At 55.8% G+C, this 19,339-nt stretch overlaps 1 protein-coding gene across 1 annotated transcript; it reads right to left on the bottom strand.

The window, feature by feature from the left end:
* Positions 1–11,267: 11,267 nt before the first annotated feature.
* Positions 11,268–17,789, bottom strand: LRFN3 (leucine rich repeat and fibronectin type III domain containing 3). Its single transcript, XM_006742855.3, has 3 exons — positions 16,669–17,789; positions 13,941–15,377; positions 11,268–11,896 (listed from the first exon to the last, which is right to left on the bottom strand). Exons 2-3 carry the CDS (start codon positions 15,359–15,361, stop codon positions 11,431–11,433), a joined length of 1,887 nt encoding a protein of 628 aa, XP_006742918.1. The 5' UTR covers positions 15,362–15,377; positions 16,669–17,789; the 3' UTR covers positions 11,268–11,430.
* Between the last annotated feature and the right edge of the window lie 1,550 nt (positions 17,790–19,339).

Below are 19,339 nucleotides of genomic sequence, written 5' to 3'. Positions count from 1 at the left end.
CAGAATATCTGGAGATGAGATGAGATGAAATGATGCAACAGAACTAGATCCTGGCATTTGGTCCCATCCCTTTCCTGCCTTCATGCCCTAGGCCTCCAGGGTGGATGGAGACTCAAAATTCATAAGCTAGCAGGGTTCCCAATCTAAAATGAAGTGGGCCTATATCGTCAGAAAGAAAAAGGTGGGGCTGAAGGACAATACAGAAATGGTCAGCACAGTGTGGGTATACATAGGGTTGTGATGAGCTGGAGAGCAGACTCCATCTAAGGACACCAATCAGTTATTAACAAAATCTATGTGCCAGTAAGTCTAAACACATCTGTGGGTTGATTTTGGCCAGTGAGGACTTCCAGCTTGCCATGTTAAGCAGCCTTAAAAATGTGTGTGTGTGTGTATGTATTGTGTATTGTGTGTGTGTGTGTGTGTGTGTTCTGTTGGGATCTAGCCACCCCATTTCCCAGGGAGGGGAGTTATTTTTTTCATAGCTATTGATGCATGATACTAGACACCTACAAAGTGAACTTTTAAGAAATAACTTTGTTCTGTAAGGGTTTGCATATTTTCCATCAAAACATAATACAGACTTTTGGTATGGATTAGAATATGAACTAAAGTATCAGCTCCTTTCAGTAGGAATGTTTCTATGTTGTACATTGTTGCATCTCCAGTACCCAGAACAGGCCTAGCCTGAAGTAAATCTAAAATAAATTGTTGAAAATTAATGATACCAAATGTTTACTGCATGCCAGGCACTCTTCAACCTTCAACTGCTTCCTCTATAAAATGGGGATAACAGGGGCTCCTGGGTGGCTCAGTCAGTTGAGCATCCGGCTCTTGGTTTCAGCTCAGGTCATGACCTCATGGGTCCTAGGATCTAGCCCCACGGTGGGCTCCGCTTGGCAGGGAGTTTGCTTGAAGATTCTCTCCCTCTGCCCTTCCCCCCACTCTCTCTCCCTCTCTCAAATAAATAAATAAATAAATCTTTTTTTTTTTTTAAATGGGGATAATAAAGAGACCTGCCTCCAGAGTGGCTGTGAGGAATACATTGTATAATGTACATACATTATATATAAGATCACTTACCGCTTAGCTCATAAGTCTAGACTATAAGTCTGTGTGAAGCAGTACAAAATAAAACAACACAAAAAGGTGGTTAAAAACTTGTGCTCTGGAAGCAAGTAGACTTGGGTTCAAATCCTGGCTCTGCCACTTTCTAGCTGTGCAAACTTGCTAAAAGATTTAACCTCTAGCCCTTCCCCTCCCCAGAAAAAAAGGAATTATTACAATACTGTTCTACAGTCAACCTCAAAGACTAGCGGGAAGGTCAAGCACCCATTATTTTATCCCTTCCCCTGACCCCAGTGTTCACAATTTACACTGTAGTAAAGAAAAAGAACATGTGACCTTCAACAATAACTTCCTTTTTGAGCCCAGTGCCTGGCATATGATTTGGTGCACATTTAACAACTTATAACCATTATTATTCATTCCACAAATATTTACTAAGGGTTGGACACTGTCCTACCTAAAAATCGTACAATTAACTGTGTATCTTAGAACTTACTTAATTTTTTTTTTTTAAAGCATTGACTTCAAGGAACTGATGGGAGACAGAGAAAGATAATAAGTAAGTATATAGAAAGTGATATGAGCTGGAAAAAAATCAGGGAAGGGCTGGAGTTTGCCAGGGATGGGGAATTGCGATTTTAAATTGAGCGGTCAATTTGGCCTCGGTAAGAAGGTGGCATTTGAGCAAAGACTTGAAGGAGATGAGGGTGAGATCTATAAAGATATCATGGGGACAGTCAGTGTTAAAGGCTCTGAGCAGGGAGAAGAAAGTAAGGTGGCTTGTGTGGCTGGACTGGAGTGAGTGAAGGACAAGAGTAACAGATGAGATCAGAGAGGTAATGGGAACAGATTGTATGGGGCCTCATAAAACACTAAGTACTGGGGCGCCTGGGTGGCTCAGTTGGTTAAGCATCTGCCTTCTGCTCAGGTCATGATCCCAGAGTCCTGGGATTGAGCCCCACATAGGGCTCTCTGCTCGGTGGGGAGTCTGCTTCTCCCTCTGCTCCTGTTCTCTCTCTCAGATAATAAAATCTTAAAAACACACACACACACACAACACTGTAAGTACTGTGCTTTTGCTGGGTGTAATAATAATGGCATGGAAAGATTTTGAGTGGAGGAGGGAGTGATTTGCATGAAAAAAAACCCCTGCCCCTCGGACTGCTATGTGAACAACTGAAGGTAGTGTTATGATTTTCCCCGTCCCTGATCTCCTGGAATCCCATCGTCTGCTCAACTTCCCACCGTCCTGGGCCCCAGTGCTGCTCACCCACGCTTGGCTGCCCCATGGCCTGGGTCCCGAAGCCCGCGCCAGGGGCGGTGCCGAAGCTGAGCACGCCCACGGGCGGCCCGCGAGTCTCCAGGAAGTGCACCACTCCGGGCTCAGGTCCATATGCCACCTCGGTCCAGACGAAACCCGGAGCGGTGGCGTGGCTTTCACCAGAATGCTGCCCGTGACCCGGTTCTGGGCCGCCGGGGATTAGGCGCCAGTGCAGGTTGGGCAGCGGCTGCTGATCAAGGAGCACCGGGGTGGGCTCGCGCGCCAGCAGCACCGCCACGTTGGAAAAGCCCGGCTGCGCTGTGAGCGCAAAGCTGCGGCTGAACGCGTCCACCGGAGGCAAGAGAGCGAAGAAGGGATTGTAGGCGACGCCCCCGCGGGCCGCAGCTGCGGCCAGGAAAAGCACCTGCAGGCGGGCAGAGGAGCGCAGCACCAGGGGGCGCACTGGGTCCACGGCGAAGTGCAGCACGACTCCACCGCGCAGAGCCTGCGCCCCTTCGGCGCCGCCCCCCCAGAAGCTCAGACTGCCCAGGCTGTCCGCCACCACGTACACGTGGTCTTTGGGTCCGGGAGCCGCGGGCGCGAACGGGGGTACGGCGTAGACGCGGGCCCAGTAATCCTGCGGCAGGAGTTGCTCGGACACGTGGCCACAGGCCTTATTTCTCGCTTGCAGGCAACTGTGGCCAGCCAGCAGCGCGACGGGATGAGTGGCCACGACGCGGGTGCCCGACAGGTCGCCTGCGCTCTGCACCTGCAGCGCCTGGAAGGGCTCAAGGCGCACGAGGAGGGGCCGGCCGGCAGCATGCTCGACGCCATCCAGCAGGATGGGCACCGGAGGCGTGAGGCGCAGGCGCGTGGGCCAAGCGCCGGCCACCACCGCAAACTCCTTGTGCCGGTCGTGGGGCTGCAGCGACGGCGTCACCACCACGTAGCGCGTACCCAGCAGGCGGCGCGGAAGCGCTAGTGCCGTGTCTAGGGAGGTGCGCCCACGCGCGTTCACCACGGTCACTCCCACCGGTCGCGACGCGGCTAAGCGCACCGCGCCCCCCGCCGCCCGCCGCGAGCCCCGCAGCTCCACAGCGCTGGGCAGGCGCACCAAGGCAGTGGTGCCTGGCTGCAGGCTCAGCGCGCGCCGAAGGGGCGGTCCCCCCACCGGGTGCGCCCTCACTTGCACCGCCGTCGGGGGCCCCTTGGGCGGTGGCGACACGTACAGGCGGAAGTTGGGCTTCTCAGCGCCCCCATTCTCCAAGAAAGCCGTGATGAAGTAACGGCCCTGGAAATCCACAAATGCAACCGTTGGGCCTGAGGGAACCCAAAGGGAAAGGAGGGAGTCAGCGTAATCTGTTGGATTTTGAGGTCAAATACATCAGGTTTTAATCCTGACCGCCATGCTCTAGCCATGTCAACGTGGGCAAGGTACCACCTCCGGGCCTCAGTTTCCTCATCTGTCAAAAGGGGGTGTTGGCAGAGCTATGAGAATATTAGATGAGATAATATATGTAAAGGCCATGGAACAATATCTGGTAAATATTAACTTTAAAAAAAGCTGTTTTCTGGGCGCCTGGGTGGCTCAGTTGGTTAAGCGACTGCCTTCAGCTCAGGTCATGATCCTGGAGTCCCTGGATCGAGTCCCGCATCGGGCTCCCTGCTCGGCAGGGAGTCTGCTTCTCCCTCTGACCCTCCCCCCTCTCATGTGCTCTCTCTCATTCTCTCTCAAATAAATAAATAAAATCTTTTAAAAAAAAAAAAAGCTGTTTTCTTTGAACCATCTGTCCCAGAAAAGCCTGCTCAGCCCCCTTCCCACAACCGGTTTGGCCAATTCTCCGCCACAGAGTCTACCCAAACAGTCCCTGGACCCAGCGGGCCAGGGCCCTGTCCCAAGAAGCTCCACCGTGGCTAATCCCCTGTTACAGAACCATGCCAGGCAGCCCCAAACCCCAGCCAGCACAACCAGTCCCCTGCTGCAGATCCAGAGCAGCTCACCAGTCTTCTGCATCCCCCATGGATCACTCACCCCACAGGCAGCCCAGGGCACCAAGGCACAGCAGGGCAGAGGAAAGGGCAGCCATGGCCGGGGAGAGGGTGGACAGTTATGGGCTAGAGCAGTCTCTCAGTGCCAGTCTGCTTCAGCCCTTGCACCGCAGGAGCAGAAGGGGGCACAGGGGGCATCCCAGAGAAGGGCTCAGGCCTCGGAGCCCAGGCAAAAAGGCAAGGCTGCAGGTCTCACCTGCAGGAGCTGGGCTGAGGCCACAGTGCGGGGGTATTTATAGTCCCAGATGCCTGAGCCCAGACCTCCCATCAGCACGCCGGATGTCCCCATTAGCACTGGTTCCAGTCTGACCTGGTGCCATTGATTGTAATGAGGCCTAATTATGTGGGTGGGGGCAGGGAGATGGGAGAGATGGAGAGACAGAGGGGGAGCGACACAGAGAGAAGGGAGGGACAGATATGGGGAAGTGAATTAGGAGATCAAAGGGGGCAGGGCAAGAATTCCATGGTTTCCAAGAAAAGCGGGACAGGACTCCTGAGCCTGCCAAGGGCAGAGAGCCTTCAGGCTTGAATTTTAGGTGTCCTGGGAAGCGGGAGCCTGGACTCCTGGATTCTGAGGAAGGAGAGAAATAGACACTGGACTTCTGTGTCTCAGGGAGGAGGGGACTGGGGACCTGAACTCCTAGGTCGTGGAAGTCACAGAGGCAGGAGAGGACATGATGTGCTGGATGTGCAGGTCTGGAGGCTATGGGGCGGAGTTGCCCAAGGAAAGACAATGGCTTCCACATGACTCCCCTCCTTCCAGAACGTCCTGAGCTGGAGAACAATGGGGTTGCACCCTACGTGGAGGATCCGGGACGAAGGACAGGCTGGCTCTCCAGACAAGGAAAGGCCTTGGATTCAGTTTCCAGCCCCTTCTTTCCCAGGTCCTAGGAACCTGCACCCCTGGCCCCTTTCTCCCCCCAGAACCCTTGCCTTTGGTAGGGAGGGTAGAGGGAGAATTCAAGAAGGAATTCTTTCAAAGCTTCATTTCTCACCTGCTTAAGATCCTTCCTCTGCTCTTCAACACAAGCAGAGGAAGTGAAGGAAGGCTCCCCCCAGGGCACAGGAACAACGTGGAGGTGTAAAAGGGTGGGCTTTTCAGGGAGTACTTCCTTCCTTCCAGCCTGAGGTGGGGAACATATATGCTAGAGGTGGAGCTGGGGGCAGGTGGGGGAGGGGCAAGGCCTGTACTGCCAGGCTGAGTAGCTAGAACTTTGTCCCAGGAACCCAGGAGAGCCATGGAGGGTTTTATGCAGAGGAGGGTCAGGTTTGGCTTTACGAAGATTCCCTGGACCAGAGTGGGAGACTGAGACCAGGACTCCAGGGGGAGGAGATGCAGGGACCCAGGTGGGTGAGGCAGGAGCTAGAACAAGGTGGAGCCAGAGAAGGGAGGAAGGCTAGGTGGGAGGGCCGCCAGGAGGCTGAGGGGAGGGTCGTCCTGAGAGGACCTGGGGAAGAGGGGCAGGTTTGGGAGGAAGCTAAGGCCAGTGTGGCACCCGGTGGATGTGAGAGGCCTGGGGGCTGTCCAGGAAGCCGAGGGAAGCCAGGTTTAGAGGAGGGGCCAGCGCTGGGGACAGAGATGTGGGGGTCTTCGGCAGAGAAGGAAAACAGGAGCATGGGGGCGTGTGGAGAGGGGCCACCCCCAGAAGGAGGTGAGTGGAGAAGCAGGAAGGGGGTCAGTTCCCAGCCCCGGGGGTGGGGGTGGTGGTGGAGGGCCCACAGCGTTTAGGGCTATGGATGAAGAGGAAGTTCCGAAAGATCTGATGTTTTATCTGGAGGACCGGGGAGAGGGAATCGCCCTCCAGGGGTTCCACAGAGTTGAAGCCAGAATATACCCAGAATAAAGTCCTTTGAAGTCTTACATTTTATACTCTAAATTCTTGTAAATTTTGTATTCACTTTCATCAGTCTATCCATGTGAGTTCTCATATAAAGATTTTCAAGTACCTACCGGTGACACCCATTAACCTACCCTTGTGCACCCCACTCCCCAACAGTGAAAATCTTCAAGTGAAAATGAAGCTCTGGATTCAGCCTGTGGCTTTGGGTCTCCCTGGCCAGTCTCCTGGTGCATTGGGTGACTGTCACCCAAGTATTCAAGGCTCTTCATGAGCCTGCATCACAGTGACCGGACACTCTGACCCTTTCCACAGGCAGCCCAGCCTCCCACTCGGACCTTGTTCTTTGTCATGTGGCACTAGCCACCCTCCCCACCACAGACAGATGTATCTTTCTGAAGTCCAAGCCTGACCCCGACCCTCCGCCATGGTTCCTTAGTGCCTCTGGAATGGTGTCACTGATCGCCAGCCTGGCAGCTGACATCCACCTGCTTCCTGAGCTCACCCCTCACTATCCCCCATCTTCCGCTCCGTGCTCCAGCAACACAGAACTTCAGCCAGCTCTTCAAGAGTACAATCCTCTCTTCCTTTTGTGTTTTGCACACAGTGTTCTCTGTCCTTGGAAGACCCTCTCCTCTCCTGGCTCTTTTTGTATATCCCGCAAGTATGCAGGGCCCAGTGTGAAATGAAAATGTGGAGTCCTTTGTTCAAAAATTATTAAGAATTTCATGAGGGTGACAGCAGGGCATTCAACCACGCACAGGGCCCTTCCAAACGTGAGGTGCTGTGGTGGGATGCTACAGGTCACACTGCCATGAAGCTGGCCCCACATTCAGGCCACCTCCCAAGCCAGGCTCAGTGAGGAGCCCATTCTGGGCTCCCAAAGTCCCTTGCGCGTAGACAGGCCCTAATCAGTCTTCCCTGCACTTCCCCTATCCCAGCCCTCTCCACTTTGGGGTGCCATTGTTTAGGGAACATGTATTTCCCCCATGGGCCTGGAGCTCTGTGAAGGCGGGGTCTGGGGCTGGGTTGGTCCCCCTCTGCCCCTCCGGGTTCCCAGCATCGCTCTGTACGGGTCAGGGCAGCACCAAGCACAGATGCCCATCCTTGTTTTTGTGAAGCATATAGGGGGACAGGCACCAGGGAAGAATCAAAGGCAGAGGCCACGCACAGGTTCAACCTGGAAGAGAAACATCCCTTTTCGGAGGACCCCTTTATCGGACTCCCCCCACCACGTGCCCACAGAACGAGCTGTGAAAGCTTGGCATTAGCTGAGGCCTGGCAGGGAAGGGACCCCAGACACGGAGACACTCGGGGCCTTTGTTATCTTTGCCGCTAACCCAGACACATAGGTTGGATGTGGCAGCATGCAGACAGGAGAGCGTCCTGGTATGAGGACTATAGTTACTTCGAGAAAACGCTCCAGGAGCCTGGAACTTTGGTTCCAGGAAACCTGGTCTCAAAAATATGCAAGGCATTCTCAAAGCCACACAGGGGATGGACCATGGGAGGAGGAGGAGCATTCCCCGGGCTCAGGAAATTGGTGGACTCAGCTGGGCAGTGTTGGACAAGCTACATTTTAACTTTAAATTCTAGATACATGTGATCATTTGTCCATAGTAGTATTGTTCCCGCATGGGGGTGGGGAATGACCCAGGCACTCTGTTGGGAAGGCAGAGGGGAGCCATGCTAGAGGAACTAGCCTGCCCCCATCTCTCTCCTCCCACACTCTTTGCTTCCAAATGTATAATCAGCTACCGCTGGGTGTGTGTCCCCCTTCCAGGCCTGCATTTCCTGGAAGGAAACTCCCCCCAACCAGTCATGGTCTCTGCCTTGCAGAGCCAACGTCCACGGTCTGCCTGGTACTTGAACCTGGAAAAAGTTCTTAATTCTTATGCTACAGACAGGTCAGCTTCCTCATCTGAGGGACGCATCCTTGGATATCACACACCTGGGTCCCACAGCTCTTTTTTCCAGTCTCTGCAACCTTGCCTGAGAGCCAGATCATTGGATAGTGGTCCACACTGTCCTCCTTTGCATAGGGGACAGAGGCCCCTGGTGAGGTAGTCTCAAATCTCTCTCCAGTCCATCCACTTCAGGCCCCAACCTTGTTTGGGTCAGCGTTCTGCCTGGACCATTGCAGTAGCCCCTTCCTCGGTCTCCCTTCTCCAGTTCTGTCCCCTACATGCAAACAGACCTACCACTGGAGCTTCCTGAAGAAAGAAGCTTCTCCTCCTTGTTCAAAACCTCCAATGGCTTCTCATGCCACTTATAATAAAACCCAGATTCTTCCCGGCAGCCTACAGTGTCCTGCATTATCTGCCCCCTTCCCACTTTCCAGCCTCAACACAGCATCCTTCCCTCACCCTGCCTCAGCAGCCCCCTTCAGGCCCTGTTACTCATCATGCATCCCCCAGCCCCTACACTTCTGCACGTGCTGTTCCATTTGCATGGGATGCCCTTTCCACCCCCGGGGCAGTTAACTCCAACCTGAGCATCCTTCAGATCTCAGCTGAGTAGTCACTGCCTCCAGGAAGCCTCTCTCAACCTCAATTCCTGGGTCAGGTCTCCTGGTTGTAGGGTCTCATGATTCCATGGATCTCTCCTGCATGCCCCGCCCCTCCCCTCGCCGTCACCACAGATGCTTTACACTGGCTTGTGTGATGATTTCACATGTTTCCCCACCAAATGGTGAGATATGTGAGGGCAGGACCTGTGCCTGAATTTGCTCAGTATTGAATTCCCAGTATGTTGCACAAGTAGGCACACAATAAATTATTCAAATTTAAAAAGAAGGGTTGAGGGGGGCGCCTGGGTGGCTCAGTCGTTAAGCGTCTGCCTTCGGCTCAGGTCATGATCCCAGGGTCCTGGAATCGAGCCCCGCATCGGGCTTCCTGCTCCGCGGGAAGTCTGCTTCTCCCTCTCCACTCCTCCCCCTGCTTGTGTTCCCTCTCTTGCTGTGTCTCTCTCTGTCCAATAAATAAATAAAATTTAAAAAAATAATAAAATACTATGAATCTTTAAAAAAAAAAAAGGGTTGAGGAATGGTGCACTCTGGCTCCCCCTCGTGGCAGCAACTGGGTATTTTGTAGTTGGCACTAGACCTCCAATCTTCCCACTCCCTAGGCCCCCTTGGCCAAGACACCTCACTCACCCTGATAGCTTCACCTGACCTCAGCCACCAAGGGTAACAAACAAGAAGGACCTCATTATGCTTCTGGAGGACTCAGGAGTCATACCAGGTCCCTGGGACTCAGATTGTTCCCATGGCTGGTGGAAGATCATTTTCAAAGCCTACACCCACCAAGAAAACTGTTGCAGAATCTAGGATGTTATCCCACGAGGACAGGGTCATGTGCACCAGGTCTTGAGAATGGCCAGTCCAGTCTTGGGCCCTCTTCACCATGCTCCTCACATCAGCATCACTCCAGAAAACACTCACAGCACTTCAGTCCCTCTCCCCTACCTCCATCTTCTCTGCCTCTGGACCCACCACCAGAGGAGGCCTGGGGTTAAGGAACACTATTCCTCTTACTGCCTATCCCATTCCTGGCTCTCCAACGAGGCATGGTGTTACCAAGACCCAGGGTTTGGTCTTCCAAACCTCCAGGTCTGGTGTCTGAGGGGGGCCCAAGGCAGTCCAAGACAGAATGAGGACCAGCCTTGCAGAGACACAGGGCTGATAGGTCCAGATCAACCTGAACCAGGTCCGAGGTCCACAGAATCACAGGGTTTATGCTCCCTAACTACACTTTTTACTCCTACTCTCAAATCAGCTGAATCTGGCACCTGCCCAACCAATCCCCTAACACCGCTCTCACTGAGGTCACCATGGCCTGATATCATTAAACACAATAGTCACTTGGGTCTGACTTGCCTGGTTTGCTTCACTCTGTCCCTCCATCTGCTGTTCCTATTTAGTCTTTGTTAGGTTTTTCTTTGCCTGTCCCTTAAATATGGAAAGTCCCAGAGGCTGTCTCATCACCCCAGTGGCCTCATTCTCCATCTCTGCTGACATAGCCTTCTTTTCGGTCCCCAGCTCCAGCCTCAGACCAGGGTCCTGAGACCTCCTGGCCACCACCCCCTTGAAAAGTCTTCTGGGGCCTCCCACATTCACCAAGTCCCCCCATTGGCCTCAGCATATTCCCCAAACCTGTACCTTCTTCCTGATTCTGTATCAGGTGGCTCCACTGTCCCCTCCCTTGGCCAGAGCCCTGGGCCTCACCCTGGACGCTTCCCTCCCGCACAGCCCTTCAGCTCCACAATCTGTCCATTCAGCTTCCTCTCTCACCTACCCCCTACTCCTTTCCCCCAGCCCTGCCCGGTCCAGTCTTGTCCTTAGCCACCTGGGTCCCTGCCTTGGCTTCCCCCAGGCTCCCAGCTTCAGTCTTCCCCTCTGGTCCATCCTCTTCATGACAGCTAGAAAGAGCTCCCTAAAGCCCATTCCTGACCCTGTCCCTCCCTTGCATAGAATCCTCCATGGCTCCCGAGTACTATCAGACCAGAGCTGAGTTCCTCAGCCTGGAGGTCCTGGACCCTGCTCACCCCTCCTGCCTTACCTCTACCACAGTACCCCCAGTGTCTGGCATTTCCTAAGTCCTTGCTTATGCTGGGCCCTCCGCCTGGGACAGCTCTCCCTTTGCTCTTTGCCCAATTATCTCCTGATGTCATGCTCAGATCTCATCTTTCCTCCAGGAAGCCTCCCTGACCACACCCTAGGCTGAGTCAGGCACCTTTCCTGGGCTCCCGCAATATCTTAGGCTTCCCTCATCACCACATCTCTGCTAACTCTGAACTATTGCTCTCTGAGCAGGGATTGGGGCCATTCTGGGTCATGGCAGCATCACCCAGCACAGGGCACACCCAGGGGGCATGCTCACGGAATTCTGTCGACTGAATGGATGACCGTCCTCAGTCTCATCCAGGAACCTCAGACAGAATGGAGTGGGGTGGGGGTCTCTCCCCAGAGGAGGCATTCCCAACTCCAGACCCCTGCATGATCCCCCCCAACCCCCACAGACAGAGACAAGGGCAAGGGCCTAGGCCCAAGCTTAGAAAAATAGGACTTTCTTGTTGTGCCCCGGTGCCCCCGACACCCTCCCCATCAGAGTTTTAAAAACCGTGAGCAATTTGGTGAGTCTGAGGCCAGGTCCCATGGGGTGCCTGGGTCCTCCCACCCCTGGGGCCAGAACGGCCGTAGAGGTGGGCGAGAGGCTAGGGTCCCATGGGTTCGTGGCTGGGCCTCCAGGGCTCACAGTCCAGCTGGACCACGGTGTGGGCCCTGGGCGCCGCGGGCTCAGGGGCGGGCGGGGCCGGCGTGGGGCCCAGGGCGCCGTTGGTCTGCGAACAAACGCTGCTGACGGGTGCGGGTGCCTTGGCCTTGCCGGGGGGCTGGCCGCCGTGCACCTTGTAGCGCATAAGCAGCACGAAGATGAAGACCAGTACCGAGGCCACGATGACTCCACCAAGGGCGATGATCATGGTGCCACCCAGGAAGGGTGCGTGCGGGGCCCCGCAGGGCCGCAGCGCCGGCTCGGTGGAGAAGCGGGCGCAGCCCACGGGCCGCGTGGCCGTCAGCCCCGTGGCGCCGTCCTCGTACACCGCCAGCACGCACAGATCGTAGGTGCGGCCCGACGCCAGGTCCGACAACAAGAAAGAGCGGCTGTCGGCGGGGATCATCCTGGAGGGACAGGCAGGTGGGGGGTCAGGTCTCTGGCTGCCCAGCACCCACCCTGCACTGTGCCCCAACCCTCCAGTCCGATTTCCCCCCAGCCCGCTGTTAGCTCAAGTCCCTTCCCACCGTGGCTCAAATTCCCTTCGGTCTAATACCGGGCCAGCCTCCTGACTGATAACCCATGGATCGTCTTAGGTTGCTGGCGCCTGCCACTCAAATCCCCCAGTTTAATCTCCCTCTAGCCCCAGTGCCCAGATTCCCTCCTGGGCAGGCTGTTCACTGCTCCTCTGTTTGGGCTCTTCACCATGGCCTCAGGGCCCAGCTACCCTGCAGTGCAACTTTCCCTCCAACCCCAGCTCTAGACCCTTGCCCAACTCCCCAGGTTCCCCTCCCTGCCTCTCCTCCAGTTGGGGCCTGATTTCCCTTTTCCAGCCGCCCCACGCTCCTCCAGCGTACAGCTAGAATTCTCTCATCTGCCTGCCTGATTCCCGCATACTGCTGCCTGATTTCCTTCTAACCTGCCAGTGAATGTCCCCCTAGCCCCATTGCCTTATTATCATTATTGTATCTACAGCGCGCTTTCCATTGAGCTGGTCTCTGTTCTCGTCAAACTGATGTGCCTCAGCCATCACAGCTGATTTCTTTTTCTCCCTGTTGCCTTATTTCTTCCAGCTCCGGCTCTCGATTCCCTTTTTATCTCTGTTGCCTGTTTTTTATCCTTACCTTTCCCATTTCCTTTTATCCTTAGCACCCAGTTCTACTCTATTTCCTTTTGCAGCAGAGCACCCTGTTGGAGATTTAACTTGTTTTATAATCTGTTTTATTCCTAAACTGCTTTAATGTGGGAGTTACAGGGAACCCCGTGATTGTCTCTGAGAGGGTGACTATCTAGGAGAGCATTTGTCTCATCCCCTGCCAGGCAAGGTGGGCAGGATTTGTGGGATTTCTGGGTGTGGGCCCTCCATGGAGCCGACTCCCCCTCCAGGGACTACGGCCATCTGAGAAAGGGAACAGAATAAGCTCGCTAGATTTCCAGGACTGAAAAGGAAATCAATTGATGACCTCTTGAGATGTGGGCCCCTGGGGAAGGAAAGGGACCCAGGTACTGGGTTTATAAGGCGCACACTCCAGGCGTTGGGAGGCCTGACTCTGCAGCCGGGCCTCGGGGACCGCACCCTTGGCCCAGCCTGGCAGTGAGAAGAGGGAACCATCCACAGCCACCCATGCAAGGTTAGACTCAGGTGAGAAGTGTCAGCAGCCTCTAGGTCGGAGCCACCACTCCTGACCACATGTGGCTGGCCACAGCAGATGTTCCAAATGCTCTCCAGCTCGGGGGCGGAAGATGTCCTGATCCACCTCTTGGAGTGTAGAAGCCCCAGATTTTCTTCTATCGCTTGCAACAATTAAATAGAGAAGGGGATCCCCAACAGTGGGCAAAGCGAATGTTCCCGTTCACCTAGCAGGTGGAGCATGAACTAGGTTGAATTTGATTTAGAAAATCACAAATTGAGATGTCACCGTATTAGAACTCTAAACATCTGGAACAGTTCACACTGCACAGGCCCAAAGCCTGATCTCTGTTTTGCCTCCTCCCTCATTTCATTTTCCCCATGAACTCTGTACCTTCCTGTTTGATCTCCTTTTCTTCTTGCAACTTGGCTTATATCTAGTCCTGTCCTCTGGAAACACCTGGTTCCTCTCCACCTTTATATTCCGTTTGTTTGTACTCCTCCAACCTTGCTCCTCCCCTCCCCCCGCCCCGATTAACTTTTTATTCTTCTGGCCTGATTACTTTCTACTCTTGCTGCCTGATTTCTTTTTTATATCTGTTACTATTGACTTTTGCTGCCTTATTTCTTTTTATCACCCCTGCCAGATTTCTTTTGCCTTCTCTGCCTGATTTCTTTTACCTTTGCCATCTGATTTCCTTTGTAACCATTTCAGCCTCATTTCTCAGCTGCGCTGCAGCCTGGGGTGTCAACAGATGTAGCTCCAGCCCTCCCTCCACCTCCGTCTGCCACCCACTCTGCCCACTGCCTGGGCCCTGCACCTGTAGACGAGGATGTCGTCAGCTGAGCTGTTGTACTGGATCTGGTACATGCGGATGCCTGGGATAGACCGCTGATCTGGCCACTGGACAAGAGCAGCTGTGGCGCCATGCTCAGTCACCTGGACACCACGGTCGGTAGGGGGCCCAGTGTCAGCTGCCTTGGCGGAGGCGGAGGCGGAGGCAGCAGAGGGCGGGGTGAGGGCATCAGGATCCCCGTCCCGCGGGGGGTCACAGCTGGTGCTGTTGGCTAGCTGGGGAGGTGGGGGGGGACCCACGGTCAGCTCAACAGCCGCGGTGGCCTCACCAGCCGCATTGGCCGCAATGCAGGTGAAAATGCCACCATCGCCCGGCTCGGTGACCAGCAGCTCCAACGTCCCGTTAGGGAAGGCACGAGCACGGCTCGAATTGCCCACCAGCCGGCCCTGGGGTGACACCCAACGCACGCGAGGCTCGGGGTCCCCCACTGCCCGGCAGCGCAGGGCAGCTGGCCGGCCCGCAGGCACCGCCAGGGGCGGCGAGCGGTGAGTCACCACGGGGGGCTCGCACACAAATTCCTCCTCGCCCACGGCCCAGAAGTAGCGGCCGCCCAGAGCGGGTGGGGAGGCGCAGGCCTCCAGGTCGTCCTCCCGGGCCAGCCGCCGCAGCCACACCAGCTCGCAGTTGCAGTGCAGGGGGTTGCCGCCGAAGGCCAGCACCAGGGCGGAGGCAGGGGAGCCGCGGGGCCTGGCCAGCAGCGGCAGGCGGGAGAAGAGCGGGTCGGGCGGGATGGTGGTCAGGCGATTGGAGGTCATGTCCAGCCGTGCCAACTTGTGCAGGCGGGAAAAGGCACCAGCAGGCACGGAGGCCAGCAGGTTGTGGTCGAGGCCCAACGTATTGACGTTGCCCAGGCGGCCCAAGGCCTCCCAGGGCAGCTGCTCCAGGTTGTTGTAGGACAGGTCGAGATCCTCGAGTGTCTCGGCGCAGTCGTCCAGGGCGCCGGCCGCCAGGGCCGCCAGCTGGTTGTTGCTCAGGATGAGGTGGCGCAAGTTGACCAGGCCGCGCAGCTGACCCTCGCCCAGCGAGGTCAGCCGGTTTCCGTCCAGGTGCAGGGCCCGCAGGGCGCGCAGGTCAGCAAAGGCGCCGGCTGCCACATGGCGGATGGTGTTACGCGACAGGCTCAGATGCAGCAGGCCGGTCATGTTGGCCAGGTCGCGGCGGCGCACGGCCGCGATGAAGTTGTCCGCCAGGCGCAGCTCGGCTGCCCGGCGGTCCAGCGAGGGGGGCACGAACAGGAGGCCTGCCCCCGGGCAGAGCACGCTGAGGGGCAGGGACTGTGTCTGGCAGCGGCAGCGGCGGGGACACGGGCTGGGAGTGACTGGCTGCGCCGGAGACGAGGCGGGGGCCAGCGGCAGCAGGCAGAGGAGCAGAGGGAGGACGGCCATTGCGGGCAGGGGCGGCCTACAGGGAAGAAGAGAGGCATTAGGGCAGGCTGAGGCCAGAAGGGGGTGTGCCAGAGGGCATCAGGGTGGTTCAGGACCGGGAGAGAAGGTCTCAGTGGGCTGGGAGCAAAATATTGGGTCAAAGATGGTCAGCCAGAGGAGTGAGAGTGGTCAGACGGATCAAAAGCCAGAGGAGCTGGTCAAAGACTCAGAGGGATGTGTCAGAGGGAGCAGACACGAACAAAGACAGTCAGAGGAGAGGGAGGTAATTAGAGATGGTCAGAGAGAGAGAACGGGAGGGTTGATCAGAGTGGGTAGAGGGAAGCCAGAGGGCTTGAAACATGGTCAAAGACATGGTGAAAGACGGCCAGAGAGAAGAGACAGTCAAGGTGGTGGGAATGATTAGAAGTAGTCAAACATGACCAGAGAAGGGAGATGGTTAGAGATGGCCAAGAAGACGAGAGGTGGAAAAGGAAGGGACGTGGTCAGGGGTGCTCAGATCTAGGAGACATGGTCAAAGATGGTCCAAAATGGTCAAGAGCCAGAGAGGTAGTCAGATAGAGGAGACAGCTGGAGATGAGGACAGCAGGGTAGGATGGTGGGTGCGGGGAGAGGTCATCAGAGAGAGGAAAGGCAGCCAGAGATACTAGAGATGATGGGAGAACTCCAGTGCTCAAGAGAGACAGAGAGAAGAGAGGTGGTCACTAAGGGTCGCAGACTGGCAATTGGGACAGGCGGCAGGAGGAGGGTGAGAACAATGGCAAAAGATGGTCAGAGACAGCCCAGGCTCAGAGTCAGGGGTGGACAAGAGCAAGAGAGCTGGTGAAAGATGATTCGAGAGAGGCACGGTGGACAGAGATGCCAAAGGTGGGCACTTGAGTGAAGCAGCAGACAGAGGTGGCCTGAGAGAGCAGTGGTGGATGGAAGTGTCAAAGATGATTAGAGCGAGGAGTGGTGAGCGGAGATGGTCAGTGAGGGGGGCGGTGGCCAGGAGAGGCGTCTGGAGATGGTCAGATGAGACAGATGGTGGGAAGAAACTGGAGAACAGAGTGCGAGATCAGAGACCTGGAGGTGCCATCAAATGGGGAAGAGGAGGTCAGAGAGGGGCAGTGCTGGTCAAATAAATACCCAGAGAGTATCTGAGGCACAGCGGGAGCTAGAGGCAAACCCCTGGAGGAGGGGGGCGGATATTTGTTTCCTGGGAAAACACCAAGGTGCCCAGGGGGACCTAGTCCTCACTTACCTCCACCCCCAGGCACAAAGTTCCTCCCAGGTCCCTCCCCACCATGGGGGTCCCCCAAGAGCCTTACCTGAGCTGGAAGCCGCCCCAGGGAGCAGAGTCCTCAGGCTCCAAGGGGTCAGGGGTCAGGGCTCTGGAGGGGGGGCCTGGTCATGCCTTCTCTGTCCCCAAGGCCTCTGTAGAGGGACTGTGCTGTATCTCAGCCCAGATCTGTGGCCATGGAGTCTCTAGACCTTGATACTTAGGGTCCTAGATCTCTAAATATAAGGCCTCTAGGGGCCAATTTTAGAGACCCAGGCTCCAGTTTGGGTTGGTCAGAGCCAGTGTCTCCTAGTTCTGGTCTTGGGATGCTAAACAGCCAAATGGAGAGTTTAGGGTCTGAGTCTCAAGCCCAGTCCTGGGATCCGATACTGGGGTGCTGGGTTCAGATATTGGGGTGCCGAATCAAGATTTGGAGGTCTCTAGCCCTCAATTTCAGCATTCGGGTTTGCAGCAAGGACTTCAGGCTCAAACTCAGGTTTAGGCCCCTTGGAATGCCGGGGTTCAGATCTTGGAATTTGAGGCCTAAATCTCAGGGTTTGGGTCCCAAATAGTGGGTTCCAGAGTATAGATATGAGAATCTGGTCCCAGATTTCAAGGTCCCAGGCACAGCGTTCAGAGTTCAGTTCCAGATTTGGGGCTTTAGATGCGAAATCTTGAGGTTCGGGCTCCAAATTTGGGGGTCCATATTCCAAGTCTTGGGGTTCCAGAGACTGATGTTGAGATTCCAGCCCCAGATACTAGGTGTTCGGGCTCCAGGTCTTGGGGTCCCAGCCCCAGATAAGGGTCTCAGGCTCAGGTTTCCAGATCTCTGGATCCAATCTTGGGGTGCAGGCCACCGATGTCGGGGTGCGGGCCCTGGGTTTGGGGCGGCGTGGTCCCGGCTTGCTTCCCCGGCTGCGGCGGGGACTGGCCCGGAGGGATGTGGGGGATGCGGTCGGGGGAGGGGGGCGGCAAGGCAGCCCCGGGAGCCGGGGTGGGGCGAGGCCTGGGCGAGGACAGACGGACAGACTGGGACACTCTGGGGTGGAGACACCGCAGCGCAGGTCGGGGCGCAGGGGGGAGGGGCCGCGCTCAGAGACCCCTCCCCCGCCGGGGCCGGGGCGGGGGCCGGGCGGGGGCCGGGCAGGCGGGCTGGGTCCGGGCGCTCCCGCGGCCTCCTCGCAGGGAACCCAGGGCCGCGCGCGCGCCCGCGCTTAAAGGCGCAGGCCCCGCGCGTGCCCGCGCTTAAAGGTGTAGGCAGCCCCCCTCTCTCAAAGGCGCGCGTCTGGCCCCATCTCCTTTGGAGTCGCCCTGGCGTTGCTTGGGAGTGAGAAAAAGTCCTTGGATACAGAGAGACATAGAGAGAGACACAGAGACTGAGACAAAGAGACACACAGATTGGGAGAGACAGAGACAAAAAGATGGGCAGGTTTAGATGGAGAGACAGAAGTAGAATGAGAGAGGCAGATAGAAAAACACATATTCAAGGAGAGATGAAAATACACAGAGACAGTGGGAGACCCAGAGAGAAATAGACAAGGACATGACAGAGATAGACAATGACAGAGACACAGAGAAAGTCAAAGAGACAGAGACACGGGTGGGCCGGGGGTGGGGATGGCAGAGACTGCACGGGGGCAACTCAGCTATGAGGATGGGTATGTGTATTTGTGTGTGTTTCCAGTTCCTAATCACAGCTTTGAATATGGCCTTCCATCGCAGAGTCTCGGGCCCCCAAGCCTGTCTCCTCTCCTTTGTCTTAGCACCATCTCCCTGGGATGTCCTTCCCTAGGTGGGGTTTCCTTACATGGACCCTGCCCAGCAACAGGCCTGATCTTTCAGGCCAGAGAGGAGACTCTGCTCCTTCCCAAGTCTCCTTGCCCTGGCTGCAAGGGGGAAACTTGGCTCCCAGACCCTGTGCCCTCTGGAATTACAGCTAGACCTCAAGAAACACTGGACAGATAACCCATAAAGGATGGAAAAGATAGGAAATGGGACAGAGGCAGAGGACTGGACACGATAGGAAATGGGACAGAGGCAGGGAGCTGGACAGGTTGACCCAGAGAAGTGTGTCCACTGCCTTTCCCTCTCCCTGACTCAGGCCCATTGCCCCACAGAGGACTCTGCTAGAATTGTACTAACACATGACTCACCAGGAGTGGGGGCTGCCTGTCCTGACCATTGTAAGAGGGTAGTGGAGGGGAGGGTGGGGCGTTCCACATGTCTCCTGGCACATGGTATCGCAGGAAGAGGGATGTGGGTAGTGGTTTTACAAGCCTGCCCTGGGAACTTGGTTATAGCAATATGGGGGACCTGATCTTTGGGACCCCTGGTCTGAAGGGAACACAGTCTTGGCCTTTGGTCATAGCCCTAACCCTGGGGGAACCTGAATGGTCACATACCACCCCCAGGGATGCCACCCTCCCTTCTGAGTAGAGGAGTAAAGCCACCTGGGGGTAGGAACATGGATGCACATCACCCTGCATCCCTATCTCTGCTGAAGATTTCTGAACAGACTTTTGGCTCCTTCCACACATGTGTATTGAAAAATTGCAGCTAAAAGTAACTCAGTTCTAAGGCCTGCTTTTCCAGATCATTAGCAAAGTTCATCAGTGCTCCTGGCCCAGCATAGTGGATACCGGTTACTCAGACACTCAGAAAAAGGATGCAGAAGTCTCAGAGACACTACAGAAGTGGTGGAGGTGGGCAGATAGACAGAA

The sequence above is a fragment of the Leptonychotes weddellii genome, chromosome 16 (genome assembly GCF_054177405.1).
Source record: "Leptonychotes weddellii isolate Sample4059 chromosome 16, ASM5417740v2, whole genome shotgun sequence".
In the NCBI taxonomy this organism is placed as follows: domain Eukaryota; kingdom Metazoa; phylum Chordata; class Mammalia; order Carnivora; family Phocidae; genus Leptonychotes; species Leptonychotes weddellii.
The sequence above is the reverse complement of the archived record's forward strand: the minus strand, read 5'-3'. Positions and strand labels throughout refer to the sequence as shown.